Source organism: Chenopodium quinoa, unplaced genomic scaffold, assembly GCF_001683475.1.
Source record: "Chenopodium quinoa cultivar QQ74 unplaced genomic scaffold, ASM168347v1, whole genome shotgun sequence".
Lineage (NCBI taxonomy): Eukaryota > Viridiplantae > Streptophyta > Magnoliopsida > Caryophyllales > Amaranthaceae > Chenopodium > Chenopodium quinoa.
Window position 1 is genome coordinate 8,932,858 of NW_018745684.1, and position 27,582 is coordinate 8,960,439.

Genomic DNA, 27,582 nt, shown 5'->3' on the forward strand with positions numbered 1-27,582 from the left:
AGAATAGGGTCTGAACTTATCTTCCAAAAATCTTAACTTAACATATCTTACCAGAATTAATACGAACTTATTATATCTTATCTTAAATTTATATGAACTCATTAGTTCGAATTTGAACTTATATGAAATTATTTATCCTAAAATAAGTGAAAAAAATGTAGTTTAAAATTATTAGCTTGAATATGAACTTATCTGAAATAATAAAATCTTACAATAAATGAAGAAATTGATAATGATTAAACGTGAACGTCAATACATGAACGGTTAACATAATGACCTAAAAAATGTACTCGAACCTAATATGACCCGACCCGAAATAAACCCAAGACCCAGATTAACCCAATATTTGACACTCAAACCCAAACATGACCCAACCTGAAAATGACCCGAACTGATTATAACCCACAAATTATTAACTTGAATCGAACCTGACTCGAACCCGAGAATGACCCTAACTCGTCTGAACCCGTTAAAACCCGAATTAAACACGACCTTTCAGTCACCCGACCCGAATGGAACCCAGCCTGTTATTGACCCGACTTAAACCAGACCCAAACCCGATAAAATGTATGACCCGACGTGACCCGACTCAAGCATGACCCAACCCGAACCCAACCCGCATAGGTTACGACATTAACTCGAATTGACCCGATCCGAGTTGACCTGACTCACACTAACCCGACTCGTTTACCCGAATTAACAGCTCTATATATATTGCTTGCAAAAATTTTCAAAATGTATAGTGCAAGGATTTATTTATTTATTTTTACTTAGAACTTTAATTACATCCAATTTAAGAATGTGTATCGAAATGAAATTCCTAAATATTTGTAAGTATGAGTTTTTTAAAAGTACAAATTAACTATTTTTTATACTAAAATTAGATTAGGTCCCGTGTCATGCACGGTAATTTTACTATTTATTATTAGTTTAACACTATATTTATTTATAATAATTATCAAATTGCAAATTAAGATAAATATTCGTAATTACAAATATAAAAATAAAATTATATCATACTAAATAAAATAGTGGGAGTATTACATGCATGACCAATAAAAAAATTATGTATTACATCACAAAGTTATATGTAGGAAATTATTATTGCATAGTTTAAATAAACAAATAATATTTTGTTGGATGTTTATAGATAGAATATAATTACCAAATAGTAAGGGAAATATTATTGCATAATATTAAATATTCTCTGAGAAGCTTTGCCAAACTATTCAAAAAAAAAAAGCCTTGGAAAAAAAGAAAAAAAAATTATTTTGGCGTGAAATTATTTTAAAAGTAGATGACATATGTCATTTTTAGTTTCACCTTTATTATAATATAAAGTTATAGTAGATTTATGTATTTAAGTCAATTTGATGCAATATAACCTAATTTTTTTTTTCGTACTATAAATTAAATCCATGTGATTGTAATATATCAGGAAAAAAAATACAAGTAATATTAATATTAGTAATAAGAATCTTTAATTTCAATTATAATATCTAAATTAAATATATACAGAGTATAATTTACAGACTTAATTAAGTTGTCAATTGATAAGATATAAAAAGAAAAATAAAGTTAGAATATATTTATTTTTGGAAAATGGTTTTTGGAGGGAAAAAACGACTCTAGAAAACGACATGTGTCATTCTCGGTGTCTATTTTAGTATATGTTATTGATTGATTGATTTACAAGATACTTTTTTTTTTTTGAAAAAATTGCCCAAAATAATCCGACTTTAGCCTCATCCGCCCAAAATAATCCCACCTTTCGATTATTTTTTATTAATCCGACCTTTGATATCAATTCGCTCAAAATGATCCCAACCGGTCATGTAACTTGTTATAACAATATACTTGACACGCGTCGGCCTATGATTTGTCAAAAAAATAAAATTAAACTAAAATAAATTTTTTAAAAAAGTTAATTTTTTTTAACAAAATAAATAAAATTAATTATTTCAAAAACCACCACTAGCCCAACTCTTCCCCGCCGCCCCTGACTCCCCTGCCCCGTGGCTCCGACCACCCAGACCCCCAATCCCAGCGCCGATGATGCTCCTGAACCCCTACCCTGAACCACCAATCCGCCTCCCTCCCTTACAAAAATAAGGCAACGTTTAAAGCACCGTCGACGAACCATAAAAGCATCTCCCCACCCTCGAAAACCCCTTCTATGCTCCAATCCCGACCCCCTCCCCTTCCCCAGTCCCGATTCCAGCACCTTTCCCCAGCCTTCCCTGTCCCGATTCCGGCCTCACTCCCCTTCCCCCGGCTCAAGTTTGACCTCCCTCACCTTCCCCCGCCCTAATTTCGGCCGCCTAGACCACCCACAATAGCATGACGGCGACACATCTTGCGCCGCGAGCTCCGTTCTCACGGTTGCTGCTCCGATCTTACGGTTACTGCTCCGATCTCACGGTGGCTAGGGCTGGGGGAGAGAGTGATGGGTGGCTGCAAAGAATTACTTAAAATTGTGTGGGAACAAAACCTAAATTGTGTATAATAACAATCAATTATACAACAAACCAAATACTATTAAAAGTATTACAACCAAGCACCAAGACTACAAAGTATTTCAGAAAAATACAAATAAAACACTAATGTAAAGAATCCAAACTTGCCTCAACACCAAGCCTTGAAGATGATGAAAATAAACATGAGAAAATGATGACCACTTGAGTCTCAAACCTTGATACACTGTCAAAGGCGTGTATACACTTTCCTAAAGAGGTTTATTTCCCCCACACGGTGCTTGGGTTAAACCGAAAATTCTATTTGAGATACAATTGACAGAAAATTTTGTTCTTAGCTCTTAGAATCGAAGTACAATGAATAATTTACAAATTTGGCTAAATTTCAAGAGATTTCTCACAATAGTTTGCAAGAAAATTGAGAGAAAAATGTGGAGAATATTTTTTGGGAGTGAAAAAGATTGAAAAATGTTCTGTGTCTTTTCGTTGTTCACGAAGATTCTCTTTTATAAGAGAAATAACCGTCAGCAAAAAACCGCAGAACTAGGAAGCAGCGCAAGCGCGCAACAAACAGGCGCGGGCGCACAACAAATAGGAGCGGGCGCGCCACAACAGGAGCTGGCGCGCCTCAAACAGGCGCGGACACGCCACTTGGACGCGCGGGCGCGCCTCTTTTTGGAGCGGGAGCTCCTCCCAGAAAGTCTGCAAATGAAACCAGAAGACAGTGAGGGGCGCGGTTTGAGCGCGGTCTGCAGCGCGGGCGCACCACCAGGCAGCGCGGGCGCGCCTCCCACTTTCATCCAACATGCTGATTTCCAGAGAGGTGTCCGGTTTAGGCGCGCTCTCATCGCGGGCGCGCTTTACATGGGCGCGGGCGCGCACCATACAACACTCTAAATTATCAACAAATTCGGCCGCCCAGACCACCCTCAATAGCATGACGGCGACACATCTTGCGCCGCGAGCTCCGTTCTCACGGTTGCTGCTCCGATCTTACGGTTACTGCTCCGATCTCACGGTGGCTGGGGCTGTGGGAAAGAGTGATGGGTAGCTGCCAATTTTTTTTTTTTAGATTCAATTTTTTTTATTTAAAATTTTAGACAAATTATATACGGTGACACGTGTACTTTAAACCCCAAAAAAATTTACTTATTTATCAGGTAACCGGTCACTTGGGACCGTTAGGAACGGATTGGGTATAAAGGTTGGATTATTAAAAAATAATCGAAAGTTGGGATTATTTTGGGTGGATGAGGCAAAGGTCGGATTATTTTAGGCAATTTTTCCTTTATTATTATTATTATTATTATTATTATTATTATTATTATTATTATTATTATTATTATTATTATTATTATTATTATTACTACTACTACTACTACTATGAAAAATAACAAAAACCTACAAAGTTAACCAAATTACAATAAATTAGTGGGGAGCCAAGATACAATCTGGGCCCCCACCCCTCTAGATATAGCGAATCCGATCCTGCTGAAGATGTGAGCAGCTGCACGAGCACCAATATCCTAAATCTTAGCAAATGCCAGAATCTGCTTCATCAACGCAACAACCTCCTTCTCTAGTTCCCCCAATGAAAGGAGAAAAGAAGAAAACCATAGCCAACAACCCTACAACGTGCCCCATACTTGTCCCACTTCCCCTGAGCTGCAATTGACACAATACGTCCTGGAACGAAGTCAGACAACCTACATTGTGTTAAAGGAGAAAACCCCGTCAAGTCAACACACGCATCAAGGCCTTTGCCTCGGGAATAAAGTAACACATCTGCAGGTCGAAGAGCCCCGTCGTTCCCTCCAATCAACCCAGACTGAAAACAAATATCAACAAATATCATAAACAACCTTCTTTCTTGCAGAAATCCCAGACTGAAAACAAATATCAACAAGGGTATCATAAACAATATTTTGCCGATCTTTAATACCCACCATCCTAGCACAGGACACTGCATGATCCCCAAAAATTTCCCTATTAAAAACCCTTGAGCAGGCAAAACACGATGTCGAAACGGAGAACAAAGGAACACCCACCCATATTATTTTGTACATTTATATGGTAAGCCTCCCTTTTCCCTCCCCCCACACCCACACCCACACCCACACGGCCACACCCCATAATTAGTTGTACGGATCGGACAATGAGAGCAATATGTTTAAAATTGGTTAAGATATGTTGAATTAATGACGATTTACATGACCATTGGGTTTACATATGGGACTTATGGGTGAGGATACAACATGTCATTATTAATTATAGTATGGTCACAAGGCCCCTCTATGTCTAGTAACTTGATTAAGGCTATTAAAACAAAAGACCAACGAGGCTAATAAATAAAATAAATTTAGATGCCCCACAACAGGTCGGCCAGTAAATCGAGTATCTTCATATGCGAAGATTTTGAACCTTTGTAGTCTAATACAAGTATTAATTAGTAGTATAGTCACATTGTTACCCTATCGAAATTAATAAATAGATCAGTATATACTGTCCAAACTCCTCAGCTAAAACCCTTCCTCCTGTAAGAAATATGCCTTAGAATCATGTTTAGGAAAAGTGTAGGGAGGCACACGGCCATGACTTAGAGAGGCATGCATGCACGCCCGTGCCTCATCAAAAAATTCATGAAGATTCGCCAATTTTTGCAGTGTTACACTCGTGCCAGGTTGAGGAAACGAAATTAGCTTTGAGCTCTCTGCCTTGATATCGAGGGAGCCAATGCCCTGTATGGCATGCCCGTGTGCGTAGTGGGCATATTTATAAATTAGATCGGTTTCACGAGGGATATATATTTCCTATTCTAGGGAGCACTATATATTTAGATTTTTCCTAGCCGTTGTATCATTCAGAAAAATTTAAAGAGTCGTTAAATTTGCTAGGTCATTAGACTATCTACGTTCATAGAGAGAAAACAATATGTCTGACAATTTGAATTGATATTTGTCGATCATTTTGTATTTTGTTGATCGAATTTGTAATCTATTTTTCCTTAATATTAATAAAACCATTAATCTCGTGTCGCATGCTTGTGAATATAGCCAACACATTGTTGATGAACCACGTAAATTCTGTGTGAGTTTCTTGTTTAATTTTACAACTGTTATCTATTTCTTTCTCACATCTGTTAAAACACTCTTATCCTGGCCTTCCTCTTTTATCTACTAAAACAAACATGATAAATTTGAGCATTATTATTGCATACGTTTTTACACATTAATTATTACTACATAGTTCGTATATAGTTTTTCTTATAAAAGTCAATTCCCAAACACAATGTTAGATATACAAAGAATATATCTTTTTAAAATCAAATCAAGGAAAAGAAATTAGCAAACTACGAACGATATGCAAATACAAGTTATACAACTAATCAAATCAATGAATGATGCAATAATCACGTGTAATTGCAAGGAGGCTGAAAAAAATTGCATGCATGTGTTTCTTACATCCCACTTTTTATATTCGAATAATCTTCACATACAATATGTAATTTTTCTTTACAATTTAAAGGTGTTATAGTTTGTGCCTTTAATCTTTAGCAATTCGATTTATCCTCAAATTTCATCACTTTGTTGGACGCTTCAGGAAATCCTCCAGCTGGGGCAACTCTAAGTACAAAAGGCACACTAGATATCACTTAAGTTGTTTTAAGCTTAGTTTTACAGTTTTTATTTTATTTTATTTATTTACTTATCTTTAATTATACTGTGGAATTAGTTCTTGTGGATAAAAAAAAATTATAGGTAAATGCATTGAAAAGGAAATGTTGCTTATTTTTCTTTAAAAAAAATGTTACTTATAAAAATCATTATTTATGACATCATAAATAAATTTAGTACTCCCTCCGTTTTTTTTTTTAAAAAAAAAAAATCTTCCTCCTTGTTATTCATATAAATTCTTTTTATTTATTTATTTATTTATTTTTGATATCAGCATAACACAAACAAAGTGTCCGTAAAAAAAAATTAAACTATTGTGACTATCATTCGCAATTCAAGCAGATTTGCCCTTTGCACATGTTTCTTGTCTACTTTGAGAATATTACAACATTGAAAACGCAATCCTAGCTTCTTAATTTCTGCGTAGTCCAAAAGATGCTTATATCATGTATAGGGGTGAGCAAAGACCCAGGGTACCCGGTACCGGACCCGGAACCGGTTAGGATCCGCCGGGTCCGGACCCGGAACTGGTCCCACCGGTTCCGGGACCGGGTCCAAAATGTCGGACCCGGTTGTAACCGGTTCCGGGACCGGGTCCTAAAATTTCGGACCCGGTACCCACTGGGTACCCGGTTTAAACCAATTCCAGTTCCGGGTACCCGGTCCCGGATCCAGACAATCCGGGTACCCGGAACCGGTACTGATTTAGTTATAAAAAATTATTTTTTTTTTTAAAAAAACCCAACAATCCACAGTCCAATACAACATTAGGCCCATTTCATCCAATTCATTTCTGCTAGGGTTTCTGTCAGCCACTAAGCCTCCTCATTTCATTGAATTCATTTTTGCTAGGGTTTTGTTCTTCTCTGTTCATTCTCAATCTTCTCTGTTCTCCTCTGAAAATCTCATCTTGTCTTCTTTCGTTCTCATCAATTCACTGATTCTCGGTCTTCTTTCGTAAGTATTTTTCTCTTGGTACTCAAAATCTCATCCTCTCTTTCTTTCTCATCAAGCCACCGAACGACTGTCTCTTTCGTAAGTATTTTTCTCACTTTGTTTGCTTTTTGTTTCATCTTGCATATGTAGATCTCTGGTACTGTTTATTGCTGCTTGCATTTTCTTTGGAGATAGTTAGAGTGTTTATGTTAATTTTAATTTTTATTTTCTTCAATTTCTGAGGGTGTTACGAGTGTTTAATATGCTGAAATCAATGAATTGGTACAAATTGACTGCACTTATAGTCTTTTTCTGCAATTTCTGGGTGTTTGAATAGATTCTTATTGAGTATTAATTGGTGGGTACCATTTTTAGTTGTTGTACATGTTTAGTTCAGTCATTGCTTTTATAGAAGTTGTTGTTTGGCTGTTAACATTGTGGTGTTGATCTCAGTACATGAGGTGGGTATACTGGGGTTTCGTTTTAATGATGTTATGTTTGCTGCTTGCATTCTCCCTGATAGAGTTAAAAACATTGGAAGAACAGAGTCAATAACTCAATGTTCTATCTTTTGGCTTTTACCACTTGCGATGGATTAGTGGAAAAATTGCTTTAGAGGAGATATTTCCCAAAGTTCAAAAATTTTTTGTTGAATTTTTTTCCTGACTGAATGATTAAATAAAAAAATCATACTACACTACACTACAATCCCATCTTCTGATCACATTCACCTTGCATCTTTGCAATAGTGTTTTTTTTTTTTTTAATCTAGTTATCATGATATTGGTTTACCTTGTTTTTTCAGATTTTCAGATCTATTTCTTGTTTTATTGAGCTGGTCTTTTCTGAAATTTGTAGTTGTGGAGAAAGATGTAGATGGTGATGCATGTGCAGGAACTACAGTTGGATTTCTATGTAGAATTCTGCTTGTTTAAAAGGTTTTTATAGAGGAGAAAGTGTTTCAACAACTAAAGGAACCTTCTTTTCATAAGATTAATTACCATTTTTTCTTTATTAAGTTCCAATTCCTTTTTGTATTCTTCATGAAGATGATGTACTAGGATCTGTGCATATTGTCTCTCCTTTCTTTCTTTGTGTTTATGTGAGTGAGACAATATCAGTTCTGACTGTTGTATGTATTTGTGTAATGCATATAATCACTCTCACTTTGTGTAATGTTTATGTCTTATTAAAGTTTAATTTGTTCCTATTTCAGAACTATGAGCAATACCGACAATTCGTCAGTCCCTATGGATGATGAAAGTGAGGTTGGAAACGAGAATGCAACAACCAAATCAACCAAGGTTGGTGACAAGAGGAAGTCTGAATACTGGAACCATTTTTGGGATTTTAGAGATCCAGTAACCAAAAAAATTGTTCAAGTCAAATGCAAATATTGTGAGAAAATGCTAACAGGTAATACTAATAATGGAACTTCTTCATTAAAGAAACACCTTGGTGCATGTTCAAAATACCCTCCAAATGTAGACAAAAAGCAAAAACTCATTTCTGTCTACAAGTCTCCTGAATCTGATGCTACTATAGTCTCTAATTGGAAATTTGATGAAACTGCTTGTAGACTTGGTTTGGCAAGAATGGTTATTGTTGATGAACAACCATTTTCTATTGTTGAGCGTGAAGGTTTTAGGTATTTTTGTAGTGTTGCTGTACCTCAATTTCATATACCTTCACGTTTTACAGTTGCAAGAGATGTGAAGAATATATTTGTTTGTGAAAGTGGAAAATTAAAGAAATTAATTGGGTGTTTGAAATCGAGAGTGTCACTAACAACTGATTGTTGGACCTCCATTCAAAATTTTAATTATCTTTGTTTGACTGCTCATTTTATTGATGATAATTGGAAGTTGCATAAAAGAATTTTAAATTTTCAATTAATGGATAGTCATAAAGGTAAGGAAATTGGAAAAGTTGTGGAGGCATGTATTCTTAAATGGGAGATTGAGGATCGATTGTTTTCTTTAACTGTTGATAATGCTAGTTCAAATGATGTGGCGGTTGGATATTTGAAAACACATTTTCATGATAAACTTGTTTTGGAGGGTTCATTTTTTCATATGAGATGTGCTTGTCATGTTCTAAATTTGATTGTGAAAGATGGTTTATCTAGTGTGAAGTCTTCGATTGCTCGAATTCGTGCTGCTGTTAGATATGTGAGGAGTTCACCTTCTAGAGCTAAATTGTTTGCACACTCTTCTATGTTGGTTAAAGTTTCTTGTAAAGGTTCAGTTTGTCTTGATGTGGCAACTAGATGGAATTCTACCTTTCTCATGCTTGAAACCGCATTGAAATTTGAAAAAGCTTTTAATAGGTTTGCGGAAGATGATCCTGATTTTAGTAGGGAACTCAAGGATGGAGTACCTACACAAGAAGATTGGGTAAATGCTAAAGTGTTGTCTTTGTGTTTGAAATTATTTTATGAGTCTACAAAGAAAATGTCGGGTAGTTTATATGTTACTACAAACTTGTATTTTCACGAGGTTTTGGAGGTGTTAAGTTGTTTGATAGAATGGGAAAACTCTACAAATATGGATATTCGTATTATGGGTAGACAAATGAGGGAAAAGTTTGATAAGTATTATGGGGATCTCGGTAAAACTAATATCATGATGTTAGTTGCGGTTGTTTTAGATCCTCGATATAAGCTTAGGTTTTTGAAGTATTCTTTTAAAAAACTTTATCCTAACAACTTTGCCAAAGTCGATGTTATTTGTGACAATTTGTATGACAATGTTCAAAAGTTATTTAACCATTATGATGCTATTATTGCTTCTTCCTCTTTCAAGAATAATCGTAATATTAATGTTGCCAATGTGGATAATGGTTCTGAAAACTTGAGCTCTTCAAATAGTGAGCAAATGAAAAAGTTTTATGATGATTTTGATGAGGAAGAAAGTGATTTTATTGTTGAAAAAAGTGAATTGGATTATTATCTTGAAGAAGCTCGGGAGAGAAGGGTTGAAGGGGAAATGTTTGATATTTTGGGTTGGTGGAAAGAAAAAAGTGACAAATACAAAGTATTGTCAACATTGGCTAAGGACATTTTGGCTATACCAATTTCTACGGTTTCTAGTGAATCCGCATTTAGTACATCGGGTCGCATACTTGATCAATTTCGTAGTAGTTTGGGGCCAAATATGGTGGAAGCTTTAGTTTGTACTCAAGATTGGTTAAGGGCGTCAAATGTATGCATTGATATTGAGCGCTTCCTTGAGGATGTTCAAAAATATGAAGAAGGTAATACACTAATACTTCTATTATTTTGTATATTTATCTATTTTATTTCTCTAAGTTTATTACTTATATTGTTTACTGTTTTTTTTAGAATTGGATGGTAGTGACACTGGCATCACACAAGTTAATGAATTTGTTGGAAATAATTGATGTGACAAAGGTTTGTATAATTGTATTCTTAATTATATTGTATGAAAAGATATCAAATGACAAATATTCTAAGGACATTTTGGCTTTTGTTTATAGGGAATTTGTGCTTCCTTGTTGGCTGCTGCCTCTTTGCTTTGTTGTCTGCTGTATGCTGTCTTTCTCCGTTGCTTAGATGGTTGCTGACTTGCTGCTGGTCTTGTTGCTGGCTGATGGTGTGCTCAGCTGCTGCCTGCTGATGGTGTGCTCAGCTGCTGCCTGTTGCTGCCCTTCCTTTTCTTCCCTTTTTTTTTCTGAACTTTTATTTAAGTAGTTGTTTTGGTTATGTTTGGATGTTTGGACTTTGCAGCATTGTTGAAGTTTGTTGTACTGATATTTTAGGTTGTTGAATTGGTACTTTTTGGCTTATTAGTTTGTAATATTTGTATTTTGAAATATTTGTATTTTGCTAGCCTCCAAAACTAATTTAGGGATATTATTATGTTAATATAACTAGCCTGCAAAATTCCATTATATATAATAATATATTATATAACAATTATAAAGAAAAAAACAGTATGTTACTACGTTGAATAATACCGGGTACCCGGTTTTGGAACCGGTTCCTACCGGGTCCGGGACCAGTTCCAAAAAATTTGGATCCGGTATTAACCGGTTCCGGGACCAGTTCCAATTCTTGGGACCCGGTTATAACCGGTTCCGGATCCGGGTATTACAAATATGACCGGGTACCCGGTCTTGCTCACCCCTAATCATGTATGTCCTCCTGTCATATAATAAGTGACCAAGTTCATCGAGTCAAAATATAAGAGGACCTTTGAGAGGCCCATTATATAGCACCATTCAAGACCTCAAGACACGCTTGAGCCTCTGTATGCAAGGCCGAGGTTGCTAGCCAAAAGCTAGCTCCTGCATCAAAAAAGTCCCCTTCATTCACCTTTCAGACCATCCAAAACCGCATCTTCCGTTTGTTTTCTCCCAGGAGCCATCGATTGTAGAGTGCAATTTGACAAGCCTCTATTAGAACTAAAAACGAAGTCATAAGAATAAAAAAAAGGTGCTTTTTTAATTTTTTTTTAAACTTATCTTGGGGGGGGGGGAGAAAGTCGTTTAGAAACATTGGTATTATTACACTTCGTATATGTTTATGTGAACCATGTGGTGGAGGTAAGATGGGATAAAATGAAAATTTTCTTGACTATTGTATAAAGAAATAAAGTAAATGTAGTAATAAGATAATATTAAAAAAAAAATAGCATATCAAAATGAAAAGTAGAATAAAAATAAATAATAATAATAAGAAAAAAAAAAGAGAACAGAGGGAATATTCTGTAAGACAAGAGTAACTATTTCTATTTAAAAAGTGATTTGATAATTTTAAAAATATTCCTTTTAATACGTGTTTTCCTTGGGCTAGTAAAAAAATGGAGTAACCTCTATAACATTGATAGAGTAATTCTTATTATGCTGACAAAGTACACTGCTAGAAATAGGTCGTTTTCCGACGGAATTGTTCTGACAGACAAAATTTCCGACGGAATTTGGGTCTGTCAGAAAATTCCATTGGAAAAGGTATGTTGCAACGGAAAATCCGTCGGAATTTTTTCGACGGATTTTTTTTCCCTCGGAAATGTACTGCTTCCGACGGAATATTCCATTGGAAAATTTTTTCCCTGAGGGAAATAATTCCGTCAGAACTAATAATAAAATAAAAAAAAAAAGTCAAAGCTCCTTCTTTGCCCAGATTCAGAAACACGAAGAGAGAGAAAGAGAAAGAGAGAAGTGGAGATCCTGCCGGCGACTGCCGTTCCACCGACCACCACCGAGCCGCCTCAACTACGCCGCCGCCATTGGTAAGTGTATTTATTTTATTTTTTTTTAAATCAAACTTTTTCGGCAAAACCCTAACTACCACCATGTCAACAGCCACCACGGGTTTCACCACAACCACCAGCCGTGAAGCCTCCATCCCCTGCTGTTCCAATACTGCCGTCTAGTAAGTTTCTTTGCCATTTTCTTTTTTTTTCGTGAAACTCTAACCACCACCATGTCAACAGCCACCGGATTTCACCACTATCACCAGCCGTCTTTGAATTTGTTATTCTCCTTCTTTGAATTTGCTTGTTATTGTAAAATAGACAATGGACTTGGTCTTTTAATAAATCATTACTTTTAATAAAATTTCAAATAAACTACTTGCTATCTGAATAATCGTTTTGTATGCTTAAACAGAACAATTTCTTCGATGGTATTTATGTGGGATTGCCTTAGTGATGTAAGATAAAGTGGCTCTCTCTATGCAAACCTGTGGTGAAAGTTCATTGACTTTATATGCATAGGAAATAATTCGCTCCGTAACGGGGTTGGAATTTTGACTCATTTGTGTAAGAAAATTAGTGAATTAACTAAGTCAAATTGATTAATTATTTAGTGAATTTGAACGAGGTTGGCTTGAAAATTGGATGAGTAGGATGACCATGAATTAACCGGTGCTGATTGGTGGGAAAAGAGATGCCGTATTGGCGGTGCTGTGTGGTGGAGAAGATGTTGTTGGCACTTAAAGTGTTTGAAGGGGTTGCTGTGATTGTTTGGATAGTCAATGGGTGGGCTTGTTAAAATTTTAGAATTATTGTTATTTTTAGGGATTTCTTGATTGAATTAGATGTTGATTCTCCTATATTTGAGCATGATTTAATTTTATAAAATTCTGATAGCTGAATTTCAGGTATACTATGATAGCTGAAATTCTGATAGCTGAATTTCAGGTCTTGATTTTTTAGGGAATTGTTGTTAATCACGTTTTGTCAGGAATTTAAAATTGCATTGTTTGAGTTGAGATGAAGATAAATTATGATTGTGCTGCTTCTTAATAACTTTGTGTTGATTTCATTTGCTAATGAGGGGCTGCTAGGATTGTTTGGACAGTCAATAGGGGGGTTGTTGCTCTAAAGGTGCACCTTGAGCAACCCAATGCTTGGAATGACATTGTTCTATTAGCACTCATGTACACCTAAAACTTACTACTGGAATGACATTCTTAATATGCTGTCATGTTATTAACAACTATTTCAGGTGATCATGGCAGGCGGTACAGACAAAGGTTAACGGACAATGGAGCTCGACTCCTCCGATGAGGACATGGCGGATGCGGATGCACATGATTTAGGTGCTACTTAGGAGCCCACTTCCAGCTCATCACGAGATCAGACACAGGAGCATTCACAATTGCCGGTATTAGACCCTACTATGCTCTGGTACGTACATACATTCAATGAATTGGTTTTATATTCTTAATTTTGAGAAATTAACCTATTTATTACCTGTAACAAGTTTTATATTACTTTTTTGTTGTTGATCATCTAACTTTGTGGTTTCGTCTTTAAATGTAGGTTTGACGACAACAAGGTGAGGAATGCGGTCTCCGGGACGCTAATCGGGTACTATCGAGAGCCTTGGAGGAATTACGGAGAGGTGGATGAACACTGGTGGAACTTATTCAGCGTAAGCTATTTTAAACTTAATTAACACATGTTTTATGAAAAGTATGAGATGAAGTTGAGTATATGACTTATAAAGTTTATCATTTGCAGAAAGAATTCACATAGACACCTCAATTGATCGAGGATGTGAAGCACACTTTTGAAAAGAAGTTTGCTACTCGGCTACGTGACATGTTCTACACAGTCACGCACAAGATGAGAGGCGCCAAGCCAGGCTGGTTCAATGAGGACGTCCACAAGAAAATGATGGATATTGTTGCCACTGATCCAACTTACAAGAAGAGGTCGGCCCAAAACAAGAAGAACAGGAGGGGCGGCTTAATGGAAAATGCGGTTGAAGCTACCCACTATCAGGGTTCGATGTCAGCTGTACAACATGCTAAACGGGTGGTAAGTTTGTTGAATAGGCAGATAAAATAGAAGAGAATTGTGTATTACTATGTACAGGTGCTCTAACATTTAAAGTTTATCATTTTCTGCATGTATAATCAAAGGCGGCGAAGAATAAAGGCCAGCTCCCAACAGCCCATGAGCTGTTTCTGAAGATGCACTTCAAGGAAGTGCCTTGGAAAGGCACAGTACCAGCCAACACCAAAGCACATCATATTGCGGTAATAACTTCAATAACACTTAGGATTTGAATTTATTTATAGATTTCATGAATTACTTTCCAAATCGTTCCCAAAACTTAGGGAGTTGGTTTTTTTTGTGATTTCAAGGCATGTACACCTAAAACTACCTACAATAGACATGTTATGAGAAATAAATGGTTCATTTGGTAAGAAATGTAAAAAAAATAGGCAAAGAATAGGTCATATAGGCATCAGTTGGTCCTATTTTGGTCCAAATCGTTCCCAAAACTTAGTTAGTTGGTTGTTTTTGTGATTTCAAGGCATGTACATCTAAAACTACCTATAATAGACATGTTATGAGAAAGAAATGGTTCGTTTGGTAAGAAATGTAGATAATGGGCAAAGAATAGGTCATATAGGCCTTACTTGGTTCTATTTTGTTCAGAAAGCTGATTTTAACTTACATCTGTGTGCACCTTTTCATATGTGTATATTGTAGGAGGCCTACCAGAAGAAAGTTGAAAAAGCAAGCACCAAAGGGATTCGGAAGAGTCCAAATGAGTTGTACCGGGAAACTGTAGGTGGTCGCAATAAGAAGGGTCGTGTGAAGGGGCTTGGCAAGGTGCAGAGCTATATTATGGCAACAGGAAGGGTTCAGGTTCCAAGTCTTCCCACCAGTACATGCCTTCCTTTCTTTCCCAGATGCAGGATCAGGTGAAACAGAGGGTGGAGCAGAGGGTGGAGAAGAGGGTGCAAGCTTTGCGGAGTGAAATGGAAGTCGAGATGGAGGCTCGATTGGCCGAAAAAGAAAGGAGAAACCAAGAGAGGTATGAAGAGATGATGCGTCGATTCTCCAGCAACGACCCATGTTCCAACATTCCACATCAGCGTCGAGACCCCACGAACGACTCGGGTAGCGGCGGTGCAGGGCAAGGTACTCCGGATGTAGCTTAGAATTTGTTTATATAGTATGTACATATATTTAGATTTAGATTATGTTGTATAGTTGCACACAATGTATACATTATTATAAATAAATATATAAAAATATTTTTGTAATTAAATCATAACTTCAAATTTATCTTAAATTAGGTGCAGGATATATAGGTGACGAAATCCAAATTAAATCGTTTAATTTGCTAAAAAAACAGGACTAATTCCAACGGAAAAATCCGTCGGAAGATCTTACTTTTCGACAGAATTATTCATCGGAATTTTCACCTCTTGCGACGGAATTATTCGTCGAAATTTTCCCACTTCCGACGAAAAATTCCGTTGAAAAATGACATGTTCCGACGGAAATTTCCATCGGAAGTAGAGACGGAATTTTCCGTCGGAAGTGGGAAGATTCCGACGAATAATTTCGTCGGAACATGTCCTTTTCCGACGGAAAAATTTTCGTCGGAAAATTGCGACGGACTCTCGTTTAAAGTCAAAACCAGCTATATTCTGTCGGAATAGTGGCTTCCGACGGAATTTCCCTCGGAAAACGTCGGATTTCCTACGAAGGGTATTGCGACAGACTGCTTCCAACGGAATTCCGTCGGAACGCTGTTTTCCGACAGATTTTTCGATGTTTCCGACGGAAAAATTCCGTCGGAAACAAGCTGTTTTCTTGTAGTGGTAACTCTTTATTATACTTATTTGATCATTTACTTTTTTTATGAGCTCTAAATTTTTTTAATATGTGATGTATTATTTGTTTCGGAAATTTTTATTGTTTCTAATTTTTTCAAAAATTTTATTTGTTCAATCGTGCATCGCACGAGACTAATCTAGTCATAAAATAATAAAATTAATTGATAATGAGAGATAGAATCATCAAGACATATCAAAAAAGTTACTAAGTAATACTTAAAAAAAAACGGAGTAATGAAGTAATAATAAGGAGTACATTAGCAATAGGCAAAGTTTTACAACTTTAAAATTAAGGAATATGCTATACATAGCCTTAGGGCTACATATAAGCATTAAATACACACTAGAAAATCGTATAAAGTTAGAAAATCATAAAAATATAAACACTAATTACACTGATTTACGCGTGTTTTTGTCACGAATTCCTAATTTTATGCAATTTTCAAGAGTATATTTAATACTTATATATAGCCATTATAGCTACATATAACATTACCCTAAAAATTAAACATGCAATAAATACATCCTTATAATAAATTACAGTAGTAGATCTTTGTCCTGCAATATTCTTAATTAATAATGTTAATTCTGTTTAAGAAGTCTTGTGTTAATTTCTTAATTTATGGCATGGGTCGGTCGGTTGATGAGAAGTCAACATACTAATTATGTGATTAGTTTACGAGGTAAAGGCACAAGACACAGGGTACAGAACTACAGACTGACCAAATTATTAACACGCACTATTTACATGTACTTTGTAGTTTGTACTTAATTATGAAATTGTTAATCCTACTCCAAAATAATTGTTTTTTGGAATGGTGCATTGATGCTCCAAATATTGAGAAGTTCTTGGAAAATTGTGTGTCATCGTGTATTTGTGTCAGTCTGCTCAATCAAGTTTCATTCAAATTGTTTCCCATAAAAAAAAATAAAAAAAAAAATATACTTACAGTACAATAAAAATTGTCACTCAATTTAAATATTCAAATACTCAAGAACAGGCGAAAACATACACCAGTCGACCAATAACATGCATTGTCGATTACTGATCTGTATTAATTTGCACAAAGTGATAGATTAAGACGTAAGACTTTTTTGCTTTAAATGATAGTTTTGATTCACTCAGCTCATGTCTGCCCTAAATTTAAGGTTATTGATCGTATATGAATCGATGGTTGAGTGAACCACAAGGAAGTGAATAGGGGCAAGGTGAATTATTTTTTTATTTTTTATTTTTTTATTTTTTTTTTTTGCAGTGAAATTTTAGTTATGATATGATTAGGGTTCTATCGTCAAGAGACTAGAGTTGTGATGGTATTAATGTTCCAGTGTCATACTTTACCTTCTATAACAAGTCATAATAAAACACAATACAATAAAAGAATTAAATGTGGGATTAAAATTGTGGAGGGAGAATTTGGTCACAATATGTACTTCATATTAGAAAACAATATACAAAGTAAGTTATAAATCCATGTAATTCATCGGTCAAGTCAATGTATAGTTTTAACAACTACAATATGAGTGATTTACTAGATAGAATAAAAAAAAAATTATTACTTTAATTCCCATCAATCTAATAAGATGTTGAGTCCATGAGCAAAATCACATGTGAGTGAAAGTGTTGTTCACATTAAAAGAGTATAAAAGTGAAGAGGAATATTGGGATGTGTATCCTACATTGAAGAAAATAGAAAGTCGTGTCCACTTTATAAGGCTAAGGGGCTACATACTCCCCTTATTGCCAAATGGTTTTGAGGTGGAACTTCCTTGGTCGTATAAAGTAGACACTTGTGGCAGGTGTGGCCCAGACCCGTTTATCATGGTATCAGAGCCCAGGTTGGGTTGTGTTGTGATCTGGCCAGTATTATGGACAACTCACATGTAAGGGGGAGTGTTGAGCTCATGAGCAAATCCACATGTAAGTGGAATATGGTTTTGAGGTGGAACCTCCTTAGTTATAAAGTGAACACTTATGACGGGTATAGCCCAGGCCTGTTTATCATAAGAATAGAAAATTACCAACCTCGATTAATATGAAATTACTTAAGTTGTGAAGTCAGATTGGGTCAACTTTCGCAAGCTCTAGAGAACAATAATATTTTCATATGATGTTGAAGACCTTGAATGAAAAAAAGTGGGAAGACTTGAAGTCGAGAAGGGCGCAAAGAGAGGCACGTTGTGGACGATAATTACAGGGGCAGGGGCACGGGGATTTTGCGTAAGATTAATAGTTTCCTCAACAACTTGTACTTTGTAGTTGTATTGCATGTGCAAATACACACCCAACTCATCTTCTCATACAAATTTATGTGATATCATACGTATATGCGTCACTTTGTCATAATTAATAATTTACTCGTAATAAATATACGAAGTACAACATTAATACGTACTTTGAGATAAAATAATGTAGTAGGATATATTTTAGGAGTAATTGCAAATTTAGGACTCCGTAATTAATGTTACCACTTACACCATCTTGTAATCAATGATGTAATCATCCAAATAAATATTCAATAATACCATCAAATATGGACCTATTTGGCACTCATGAACGGATTAATGTTGCTACAAATTAAATTTAGTGGAGTATTGTTTATTGTGTTCAAATTGTAAGAGAATTTGAACTAAAATATTATTGAATACAAATAAAAGTATTTGTTTTCCTTATGGCTTGTGAAGAGATCATGACCTAATACATAACACTTTTTCTTAAATTGTTTTTTGATTAAATCTACTTGGTCAGCTTATTAGCATCAGACAATTCAAATAAGTTTTTTTCTTCTTTATTAACATCAGACTATCCAAATATGAAGTAAGTAAAACTCAAAAATAGTTCCAATATATTAATTAAAAATCATTTCAAAAAAGTCTTGATTGATATAAGTTTCGATCGATGTATTCAATAGTTCAGAAAAATGATTTCTATCCAAGACATAAAGGGGGTGTTTGGCAATTGGCTTTTTGCCTAACTTTTGGCTTTTTAGTTTGGTCAAACAACCAAAAAATATGTTTGGTAGTTAGCTATTTTGTTGGCTTTTAAGTAGGCTTTTCCGTCAAAAGCCAAAAGCTAATAGGAGTGGCTTTTTCTATTAGCTTTTGGCTTGTTTGCCCACTTTATCACTAATAAATAGCTAACACCCATTAATAATTTTACCAAACACTTTTGTAAACAGCCGGCTTAAACAGTAAAAAGTCAATCCATACAGCTAATACTATCAGCTAGTCAAACAAGCCAAACAAACAAGCCAACCGCCGATTGCCAAACAACCCCAAAGTGTCAAGAAGCTCGGATCATGAAATTAAAAATAAGTTAATATCACTTAGATTCATGAAAAATATGTATTTTTTAAGTTTAACTCACATCTAAAATCAATATGTAATAAGTTTGTTTAAAAAACATGTAAGTTCAAAATAAGTCAGATAAGCAAAAATCATCAACCGAATAAAACGCACTTTCAATCACCAACGAATTGAATTTATAAAAGTAGCAATTGTCCATATTGGTAGTATTTTGAGTAAGCAATGATAGATAAGGCTCTTTTAGTTTATGTTATATGTGTTCTATTAGAAGATAACAAGTCTTTATCACTTTCACTATTAATGAAGTTATAAGAAAAGAAAGTGAGATGTCAATCTCAATAGTTGTTAGGGCAATGTGCTAACTTATATCACCTTCGATCTTTGCCCCTACGTGTAGGAAATGATGGTCACTTGAACAATATTGAGCTGTTGAATAATAGACATACACTAAGCTAATACCTTATCTTTAAGCTAATTTAATTACACATTAATTTGCTATCTCATGTAATAGCTTCGAGTTCATTTTTGAAGTACAGAAATTTTCTATTATTTGAGCGAGGAAAATTCATTCAATAACTCTATCTAACTACTTTGATGTGATAGATAATAAAATTTATCAAATGAAAATATTGATAATAGTAACCCCTTCATTAATTTAAATAAACGATTTGACTTTCATAATTAAATGGTCTTAGCAAAATAATTTGAGTTTTGGAATTACTCAATCTAAACCAAAATCAGGTGGTTTAATTCATTACCATATATAAGTTATATGTAATCTACATTTTACTAAAAATTTCCAATGCAAAGAAGATGTGTCATGAATGATAGAGTATTTATACTGCATACTAAAGTAATCACCAAATAGGATACTTAGCACAAATTTATGAAAAATTTTCCCTTCAAAATGCTATTTGTTTTTAAATGAATTTGTATAAAAAAAATGATATTACTTTAAAATAAAAAAATATTTATGTAACAAACAAGAAATTTAAGGATATACAAAAAAAGAGTTACATACTTGTAAGTCATTGTTAATCAATCTTACCGTTTTTTTTTTTTTTTTTTTTTTACGCGATCTTATCATTATGAGTCTGTGCATTTGCACAGGCCCTAAACTAGTAAAACATATTATTGACCACCTCAACCAAAAGCTTAAACTAATGATTGAAATTCAAAAATATGTTTTATACTTTGTACTAATATAATCACATTACATTTACCTTTCTCCTTGATCCTAGAAATCAAATTTGGATATTTCTCATCTCTATTATGTATTAGATCATGCATTATTATCCAAAGATATAGAGGATGGTGGATCAAGTGAAATACAAAAACGGGGAGAACTACAATCTTATGCGTAAAGAGATCACAATTAACCTAAAAATTAAACCTCGATCTTATAAAATACACTTATTTTGGAAAAATTGTGATTGTATTACTTAATCAAGCATTTAAGAAAATTGTAATGGTGTTTCAACAAGCAACTCTTTTGAGTTAGATTATACTGTCTTATCATCCTACTAAATAGTCGTGATATATACATGATTGAATTTTCAAATTGACAACTCTTTTTCGATCTTTAATACTAGGGAAATTTACTAGTATTTAGATTTTGCCAACTTTAATTTCATTTTATGTAAAATAGCTCATCCACGTACGCACACTTTCCTTATTTCACTTAAATTTTATTTGTTGTTCATTTTTTTTTTCCAAATCCAAAATTATTAATTAAAAGAAAAGTACTTGTAATTAGTGAGAATCAATGTATACTTGCCTACTAGTCATTTTAAACCAATCCAACACGTCCATATTTGCTATCAATGCTATGGTTGAGTAAAGGAGTGAAATAACCTTTCTGCATGAAGTCCATACGTAGCATACGTAACTATATATTGCAACATTTTTGATAATAAATGTAGCTCTAAGGCCAAATTATAAGGGTTTTTTTTTTTTCTTTTTCTTTTGAAGTAGTAGTCATTGACATTAATCTCCTTGAATATTATCTATAGTAAATGCTAAAAAACGCACATACCATAAAAATATATATATAATTTGAATAGTATATGCTAGGACCTGGGAAGAATCTAATAAGAGCTCACGTAACATTTTTATCGAATATATTATATATAGTCAAAGATGAAAGATGGTCAAATATGAATATTTGATCTCTATAATGCAAGTCAACTCTTGATTAATTTGATTTGGTGTCCACTTAAACTACCTAATATAATTTTACAATCTTACTTATTTATAATTCTATTCACTTTTAAAATTTAATGTTTTTCCATGCAAATGTACTCCCTTCGCCCCTTTTTATAGTTTCCATTTGGAATCTTGACACTAATCATAATGTGAGAAAATCTTCTAAATTACTCTTAATATATAAGACATAATATAGTCATGTTGGGTCTTATTTGATTCGTCTCGATGAATAGATTATTAATATTCAATTCTTATTTTTTTAGTAATAAACAACTAACGATATTTATGGTCAAAGTGTTACATTGACATACATAAAAGCCCAAATGGGCACTATAAAAGGGGGCCGAGAAAGTATGTAAAATGGGTTGCATGTTCTGTGTATAAAATTACGTATGCATAACGTGCATATATATCTAAAATGAATAGTGTTCGAAAGTTGCCACAAGTACACAACTAAAAAAACTCATATGTAAAATTACGTTTGTATGACCAAACAATACCCAATATAATTCACTGTGTAAAGTTGGCACTTCCATTTTATACTGATAACTTGATAAGTTATTATCTTTGCAAAAATGTTACATTTTAAAATCACTCATAATAGGTAAAGGTAACTATATAATTAGTGATTTTACCATGAAAAAAAAATTCTTTAAAAATCAATTTTATTAAAACTTATGTTTTTTTCTTATAACTTTCTTTTTTTTACTAAAATAAGTGAATTAAACAAGTAATTTTAATGTAAGTCAACACATAATATGTAGTACTTTGTATTAAAATAACAAAATTTAAATTTTTCTGAGATGCATACTTGCATTAAGTTCATACAATAGTACTACTAGTGCTCTTTAATAAAGTGGGGGCAATAAGTCTATTCTTCAGGTAAACCCTTCTCCTGATTTCATTTAAACAATTCATTTTTGTAACGGAACCACCTTCCTTCTCTCTTTCTACATTTAATACTCTTCCCTTTTTCTTTAATTATTACACTATTATTATTTAATCCTCCTTCTTCAGGTAGTATTGATTTTTATAGTTTGACTCCTAAACAAGATTAAACAACTACCCCATCTTTACTTAATCAATTTAAACCGACACAACCTTTTAGTTTTATATTTTAAAGCTTGTTTCATTATATTATCACCACTTATGAATATCTATTATACATTCGGGTATATTATTACTTGTTTATTTAGGTGTCATCTAACTCTAAATTTACAACTTTTATCGAGTTTAGTATTTTAATCTCATTTTATTAACACGAAATTACAAAAGTATCTATTTTACATTCAAGTGTTTTAATACTGAATTAACTAGGTGTTAACTAACTCCAGGTACACCCGCGTGTGTATAATGGAATGTGAACTGGAGGACTTGTCTAGCAATCATTTTCATGAATAGAGAATTGAGATCTCAATATCTTTTTCTTTTTTTTTCCTCTTTTGATTTTCAGAAGAGAAGAGAGGAGAGAGAAAGGAGGAAGCTTCCATTTTCATGCTTCTCTTTTACTATATGCAATTGCAAACTTAAGAAGGCAGGGGCAATAAAGGGAAGGAAGTACAATCACTTTCTCTCTCTACTCAACCTACCATTGATTACTCTTTTGCCTTCTTCTTTAAACCTTCTTCCAACAACCTAGTTCACCACCACCTCCTCACATTCACAAATTTTACAATTTTTCTTTCCAACAGCTACTAACCCTTTTCATTTTTCTCATTATTTCTGGGTTTTCCCACTTTTTTTTAGTTCAGATTTCAATTACCCATTTCATAATTTCAAGAATTTTGCATTTTTTCATTGAGTTTTGATCAATGGGAGTGATTTTGGCATCTGGGTGTTTGTTAAATTTCAGAATGATTGTTGTTTTGTTGCAGTACTAGATCCAGAATTTGAGTTTTGTTCATATTAGGAGGGGCTGAATTCTGATAAAAAGGTATAACATGTTCAGAATTTTGCTTTAGTATTTTGCAATTTGTCTTGTGTTTGCATTATTTATGAGTGAGGTCAAATTATTTAGCTAAGATTTTGTTTGTTCTTATGCTGTTTTTGTCCTATTATTTGTCACATTTCTTGGTCATCAAATTATGAAGATTTTCAGGTTGAGGTTTATGTGAATGTAGAACTTTGCATTTATTGTGGGAGATTATGAAAAGGATAAGTTTTGGTGGTATATGTGTTGTTTTTGTTTTGAAAAATGACTTGAATTATGGGATGTCAAATTGTCAACTGTCATATAGAACTATAGAAGTGTGCAACTATACGTTTAGGCTTGTATTGCCGTGTTTCCACTTATACTGCTGTTGTGTTGTAGGACATTATTCGATATTTTCGACTAAAATGGCGTCTGAACTCAATGCTGGAATGTCCAAAAAAGTTGCTGGTGTGAGGCTGTGGGAATTAATAGGAGTAACCATTGGCGCTTTGATTGTAATTATCCTTTCGATATTGCTCTATCTGTGCCTTACTGCTAGGAAGAAATCTCGAAGAGCTAACACCAGTTTACCTCTTACCCAAATTCCTTCGATTTCTAAGGAAATTCGTGAAATCAGAGTGGACCATGTTTCCCAAAATGTGTATGGTAGTTATCCAGATGGTGTTGTAGAGAAATTGAAAGAGAAGGATTCAGACAGGCTTTTAGTTCATCCAAGTGTCGATAAAATAAAAACAGAAGAAAATGGAAAGCATTCAGGCTCTTTTACACGCTTCGAAAATGATAGTGTTGGGTCTCCAATGGGGGATAAGCCTTCTTCACATCCGATAAGTGCTCCTTCTCCACTATCTGGACTTCCTGAAATATCTCGTCTTGGTTGGGGACACTGGTTTACCCTAAGAGACCTTGAAGTTGCAACAGACCGCTTTTCCAAACAGAATGTCATTGGTGAGGGAGGATATGGCATTGTTTACCAGGGTGAGCTTATTAATGGGACCCCGGTTGCAATAAAGAGGCTTCTTAACAACCTGTAGGTGAAAAAAATAGCTTACTTCGGTGTTCATTACTTGTTGAGTTTATGTTTTGATTCTATGATATCATGGACTGCAAGATGATTATGTAATGATTTTGATAATTGCATTGCAGTGGACAGGCAGAGAAGGAATTCAGGGTAGAAGTGGAGGCTATTGGTCATGTTCGACATAAAAACTTAGTTCGACTTCTTGGATACTGCATTGAAGGAACTCACAGGTAAATGCTTTTGCTTTTGCTGTAGGTTTAAAAGCAAAACCTTCACTCATAAATGAATTTGAGAGATGTAAACGATCAAAATACTTAATTAAGACTTCATTGTATGGTTATTTAAATAGCAAGATATCCCAATTTAGTACCTAAATTAAAATAGTGCTTTAGATAATTTTTTTTACATTAATTGGTTGAGTTCATTGTAGACAGAACATGTCTTAGATGTGCTGACTAATACAAAATGAAAATGTTATGTAGGTTACTGGTGTATGAGTATGTCAATAATGGAAATTTGGAACAATGGCTTCATGGTGCAATGCACCAATATGGAAATCTTACTTGGGAAGCTCGCATGAAGGTTCTTATTGGCACTGCTAAGGCGTAAGTTGTTTATAAATGAAACTTCAAGACATTATGAAGTGCAAAGTTAATGTATCTGAGATTACTAATACTAATATTCATTACAGCCTTGCTTACTTGCATGAAGCCATTGAGCCTAAGGTTGTGCATCGAGATATCAAATCAAGTAACATACTAATAGATGATGAGTTCAATGCAAAGGTGTCTGATTTTGGCTTGGCAAAGCTGTTGGGTGCTGGAAAAACTCACATTGCTACTAGAGTTATGGGCACATTTGGGTAAGAGCTTTTTTTTTTAACTTCTAGCTGATCCTCTGCTCTCTAATTGCGCCCAAAGTTCGTCATGTCTATAATTACCATAAAACCATTTCACTGTTGAAATAAAAGATTATGAAATAATTAAAAAGACGACGTATATACTTGGTAAATAATTGAATTGTATTTTGCTTTTTTGCTATCTTGCAGGTATGTGGCTCCAGAATATGCCAATAGTGGCCTTCTAAACGAGAAAAGTGATGTCTACAGTTTTGGGGTTGTTCTCTTGGAATCTATTACTGGGAGGGACCCAGTAGATTACGCTCGTCCCCAGAACGAGGTAAAGCCTATCGAAATTCTGCTAGTTTTACTGTATGAAAAGCTCAAAAACAAGACACTTAAATGTTGTTTAGTTCAAATCTGAGGGAGAATGATTGATATTGTGTTCTAGATCATGCAACTATGACAAGTTTACACTATATTAAACTACACTGAAGCCATTGTTGTTTTATTCTTTAAGTAAACCTTCCAGCTGAAGCTTATAAAAAAAATTAATTTTTCTGGTCTGAATCAGCATTGTCATTGGTTGATATTAGAGCAAGAACTCAACATTCTGTAAAATCTGATAGCAAGTATAAATCATCCTTGTGTGGCTGTAGGTAAACCTGGTGGACTGGCTTAAAACTATGGTTGGTAACAGGCGTGCAGAAGAGGTAGTAGATCCCAACATGGACACTAGACCTTCAACGAGGGCTCTTAAGAGAGCACTTTTGACTGCATTGCGGTGTGTAGATCCAGATTCTGAAAAGCGGCCAAGGATGGGTCAAGTTGCTCGAATGCTTGAGTCCGAGGAATATCCTGTTCCTCGTGAGGTATATTTTCCTTAAACCAGCCTTATACATAGATTAAATTGGCCCTGTTAACTTTTAAAAGCGTCAAAATCTTCAGCTGCAAAATTTCAAGGTTTTACTAGCTGTAAATTAGATTTACCCCTGTCTTATGCATCAAACACTTGCTGCTTAATTGAGAGAAATAAGAAATGTATTTTATTTTTACTCAAGGTTCCTTAAACTCCTGAACCTTACTGATTGCATAAGATGGAATCATAATCATTATAATTTAGACATGTTCTTCAATTCGAAGTCATTACATTTATGCTCAGATTTCTCATAATTCTTCCATCGATTCTACTTCTTAAACATGGATGGTATTTTAATTTTCTCAAACTAGCATACTAAAATGAGATCACTATACTTGTTCTAATCCTTGTGTATAAGAAACTAAAAGAAAGAATCATACTCAGTACAAAGGCAGTAAAAAGTTTTTAATTAAGCTATTTTAAGACTATGTTTTTGAATTTGCAGGATCGGAGGCATCGAAGAGCTCAACCCGGAGAGGCTGAATCTCCAAGGCTTAGTTTGAACGCAATCTAAAGATCAGTAAGCCTAAGTGGACAAAAAACATCCTCAACATGTAAGAAGCCAATAGTTAACAGATGAAACTGCATGCTTCAAACAGTCGAAGTATGTGAGTGATCTGTGCTGAGATTGAGTGCTAAAAATTGAATCCGCATATATATATATAGTCATTTTGGCCTTCGGCCACCCCCCCCCCCCCCCTCTTCTCCCCCTTCTTTTTTTTTTTTTTTTTTTTTTTGTGGGTTTAACAGAGTACTTTTTTCATTATTTTTGGTGCGACGAGTACTATGTATTGTAGTAGATATGGTTTGTATAAGTAGTCTTGGGCATTTTCTGTTATGCTTAAGCAATCAGAATTGTTTTGTACAGGCCTTTTTAGGCTAGAGGAGTTGTTGATATACTTGAGAGAATATTTGATGGATAAAATATAGAGAAGTTATGGGATTGTTAATATTTTAGATGAGGTGTGTTTGAACATCAATTAACATGTGTTTTTTTTTCAATTTTCAATCATTCTTATTTATAAATAAATGGTAGAACAGAACAATTCCAAGTTGATCAGTTAGGTGAGTAAAGAAAGAGTTCAATTAGAATATATTTCTCTGCAGTTGAGCAGCTGTTTTCCCTTGTATAAAATGTTAATGAGACTTGTGAGAATATGACATTTGGAA

At 34.4% G+C, this 27,582-nt stretch overlaps 2 protein-coding genes across 3 annotated transcripts; both read left to right on the forward strand.

Annotated features, from left to right (window-relative positions):
* Positions 1–12,104: 12,104 nt before the first annotated feature.
* On the forward strand, positions 12,105–15,625 carry LOC110717793. Of its 2 annotated transcripts, none has more exons than XM_021896559.1 (7): positions 12,105–12,336; positions 12,410–12,479; positions 13,569–13,737; positions 13,873–13,984; positions 14,074–14,373; positions 14,478–14,594; positions 15,055–15,625. In XM_021896559.1, the coding sequence occupies exons 5-7, from the start codon at positions 14,155–14,157 to the stop codon at positions 15,271–15,273; spliced, it is 555 nt and encodes a 184-aa protein (XP_021752251.1). In that variant the 5' UTR covers positions 12,105–12,336; positions 12,410–12,479; positions 13,569–13,737; positions 13,873–13,984; positions 14,074–14,154; the 3' UTR covers positions 15,274–15,625. The 2 variants fall into 2 exon arrangements, with proteins under 2 accessions (XP_021752251.1, XP_021752250.1); XM_021896558.1 differs by having other exon boundaries at positions 12,117–12,336; positions 13,556–13,737.
* Positions 15,626–23,035: 7,410 nt separating this feature from the next.
* On the forward strand, positions 23,036–27,369 carry LOC110717685 (probable receptor-like protein kinase At5g18500). Its single transcript, XM_021896448.1, has 8 exons — positions 23,036–23,637; positions 24,016–24,664; positions 24,781–24,885; positions 25,138–25,260; positions 25,347–25,517; positions 25,704–25,833; positions 26,153–26,365; positions 26,858–27,369. Exons 2-8 carry the CDS (start codon positions 24,042–24,044, stop codon positions 26,924–26,926), a joined length of 1,434 nt encoding a protein of 477 aa, XP_021752140.1. The 5' UTR covers positions 23,036–23,637; positions 24,016–24,041; the 3' UTR covers positions 26,927–27,369.
* The last annotated feature ends 213 nt before the right edge of the window (positions 27,370–27,582 follow it).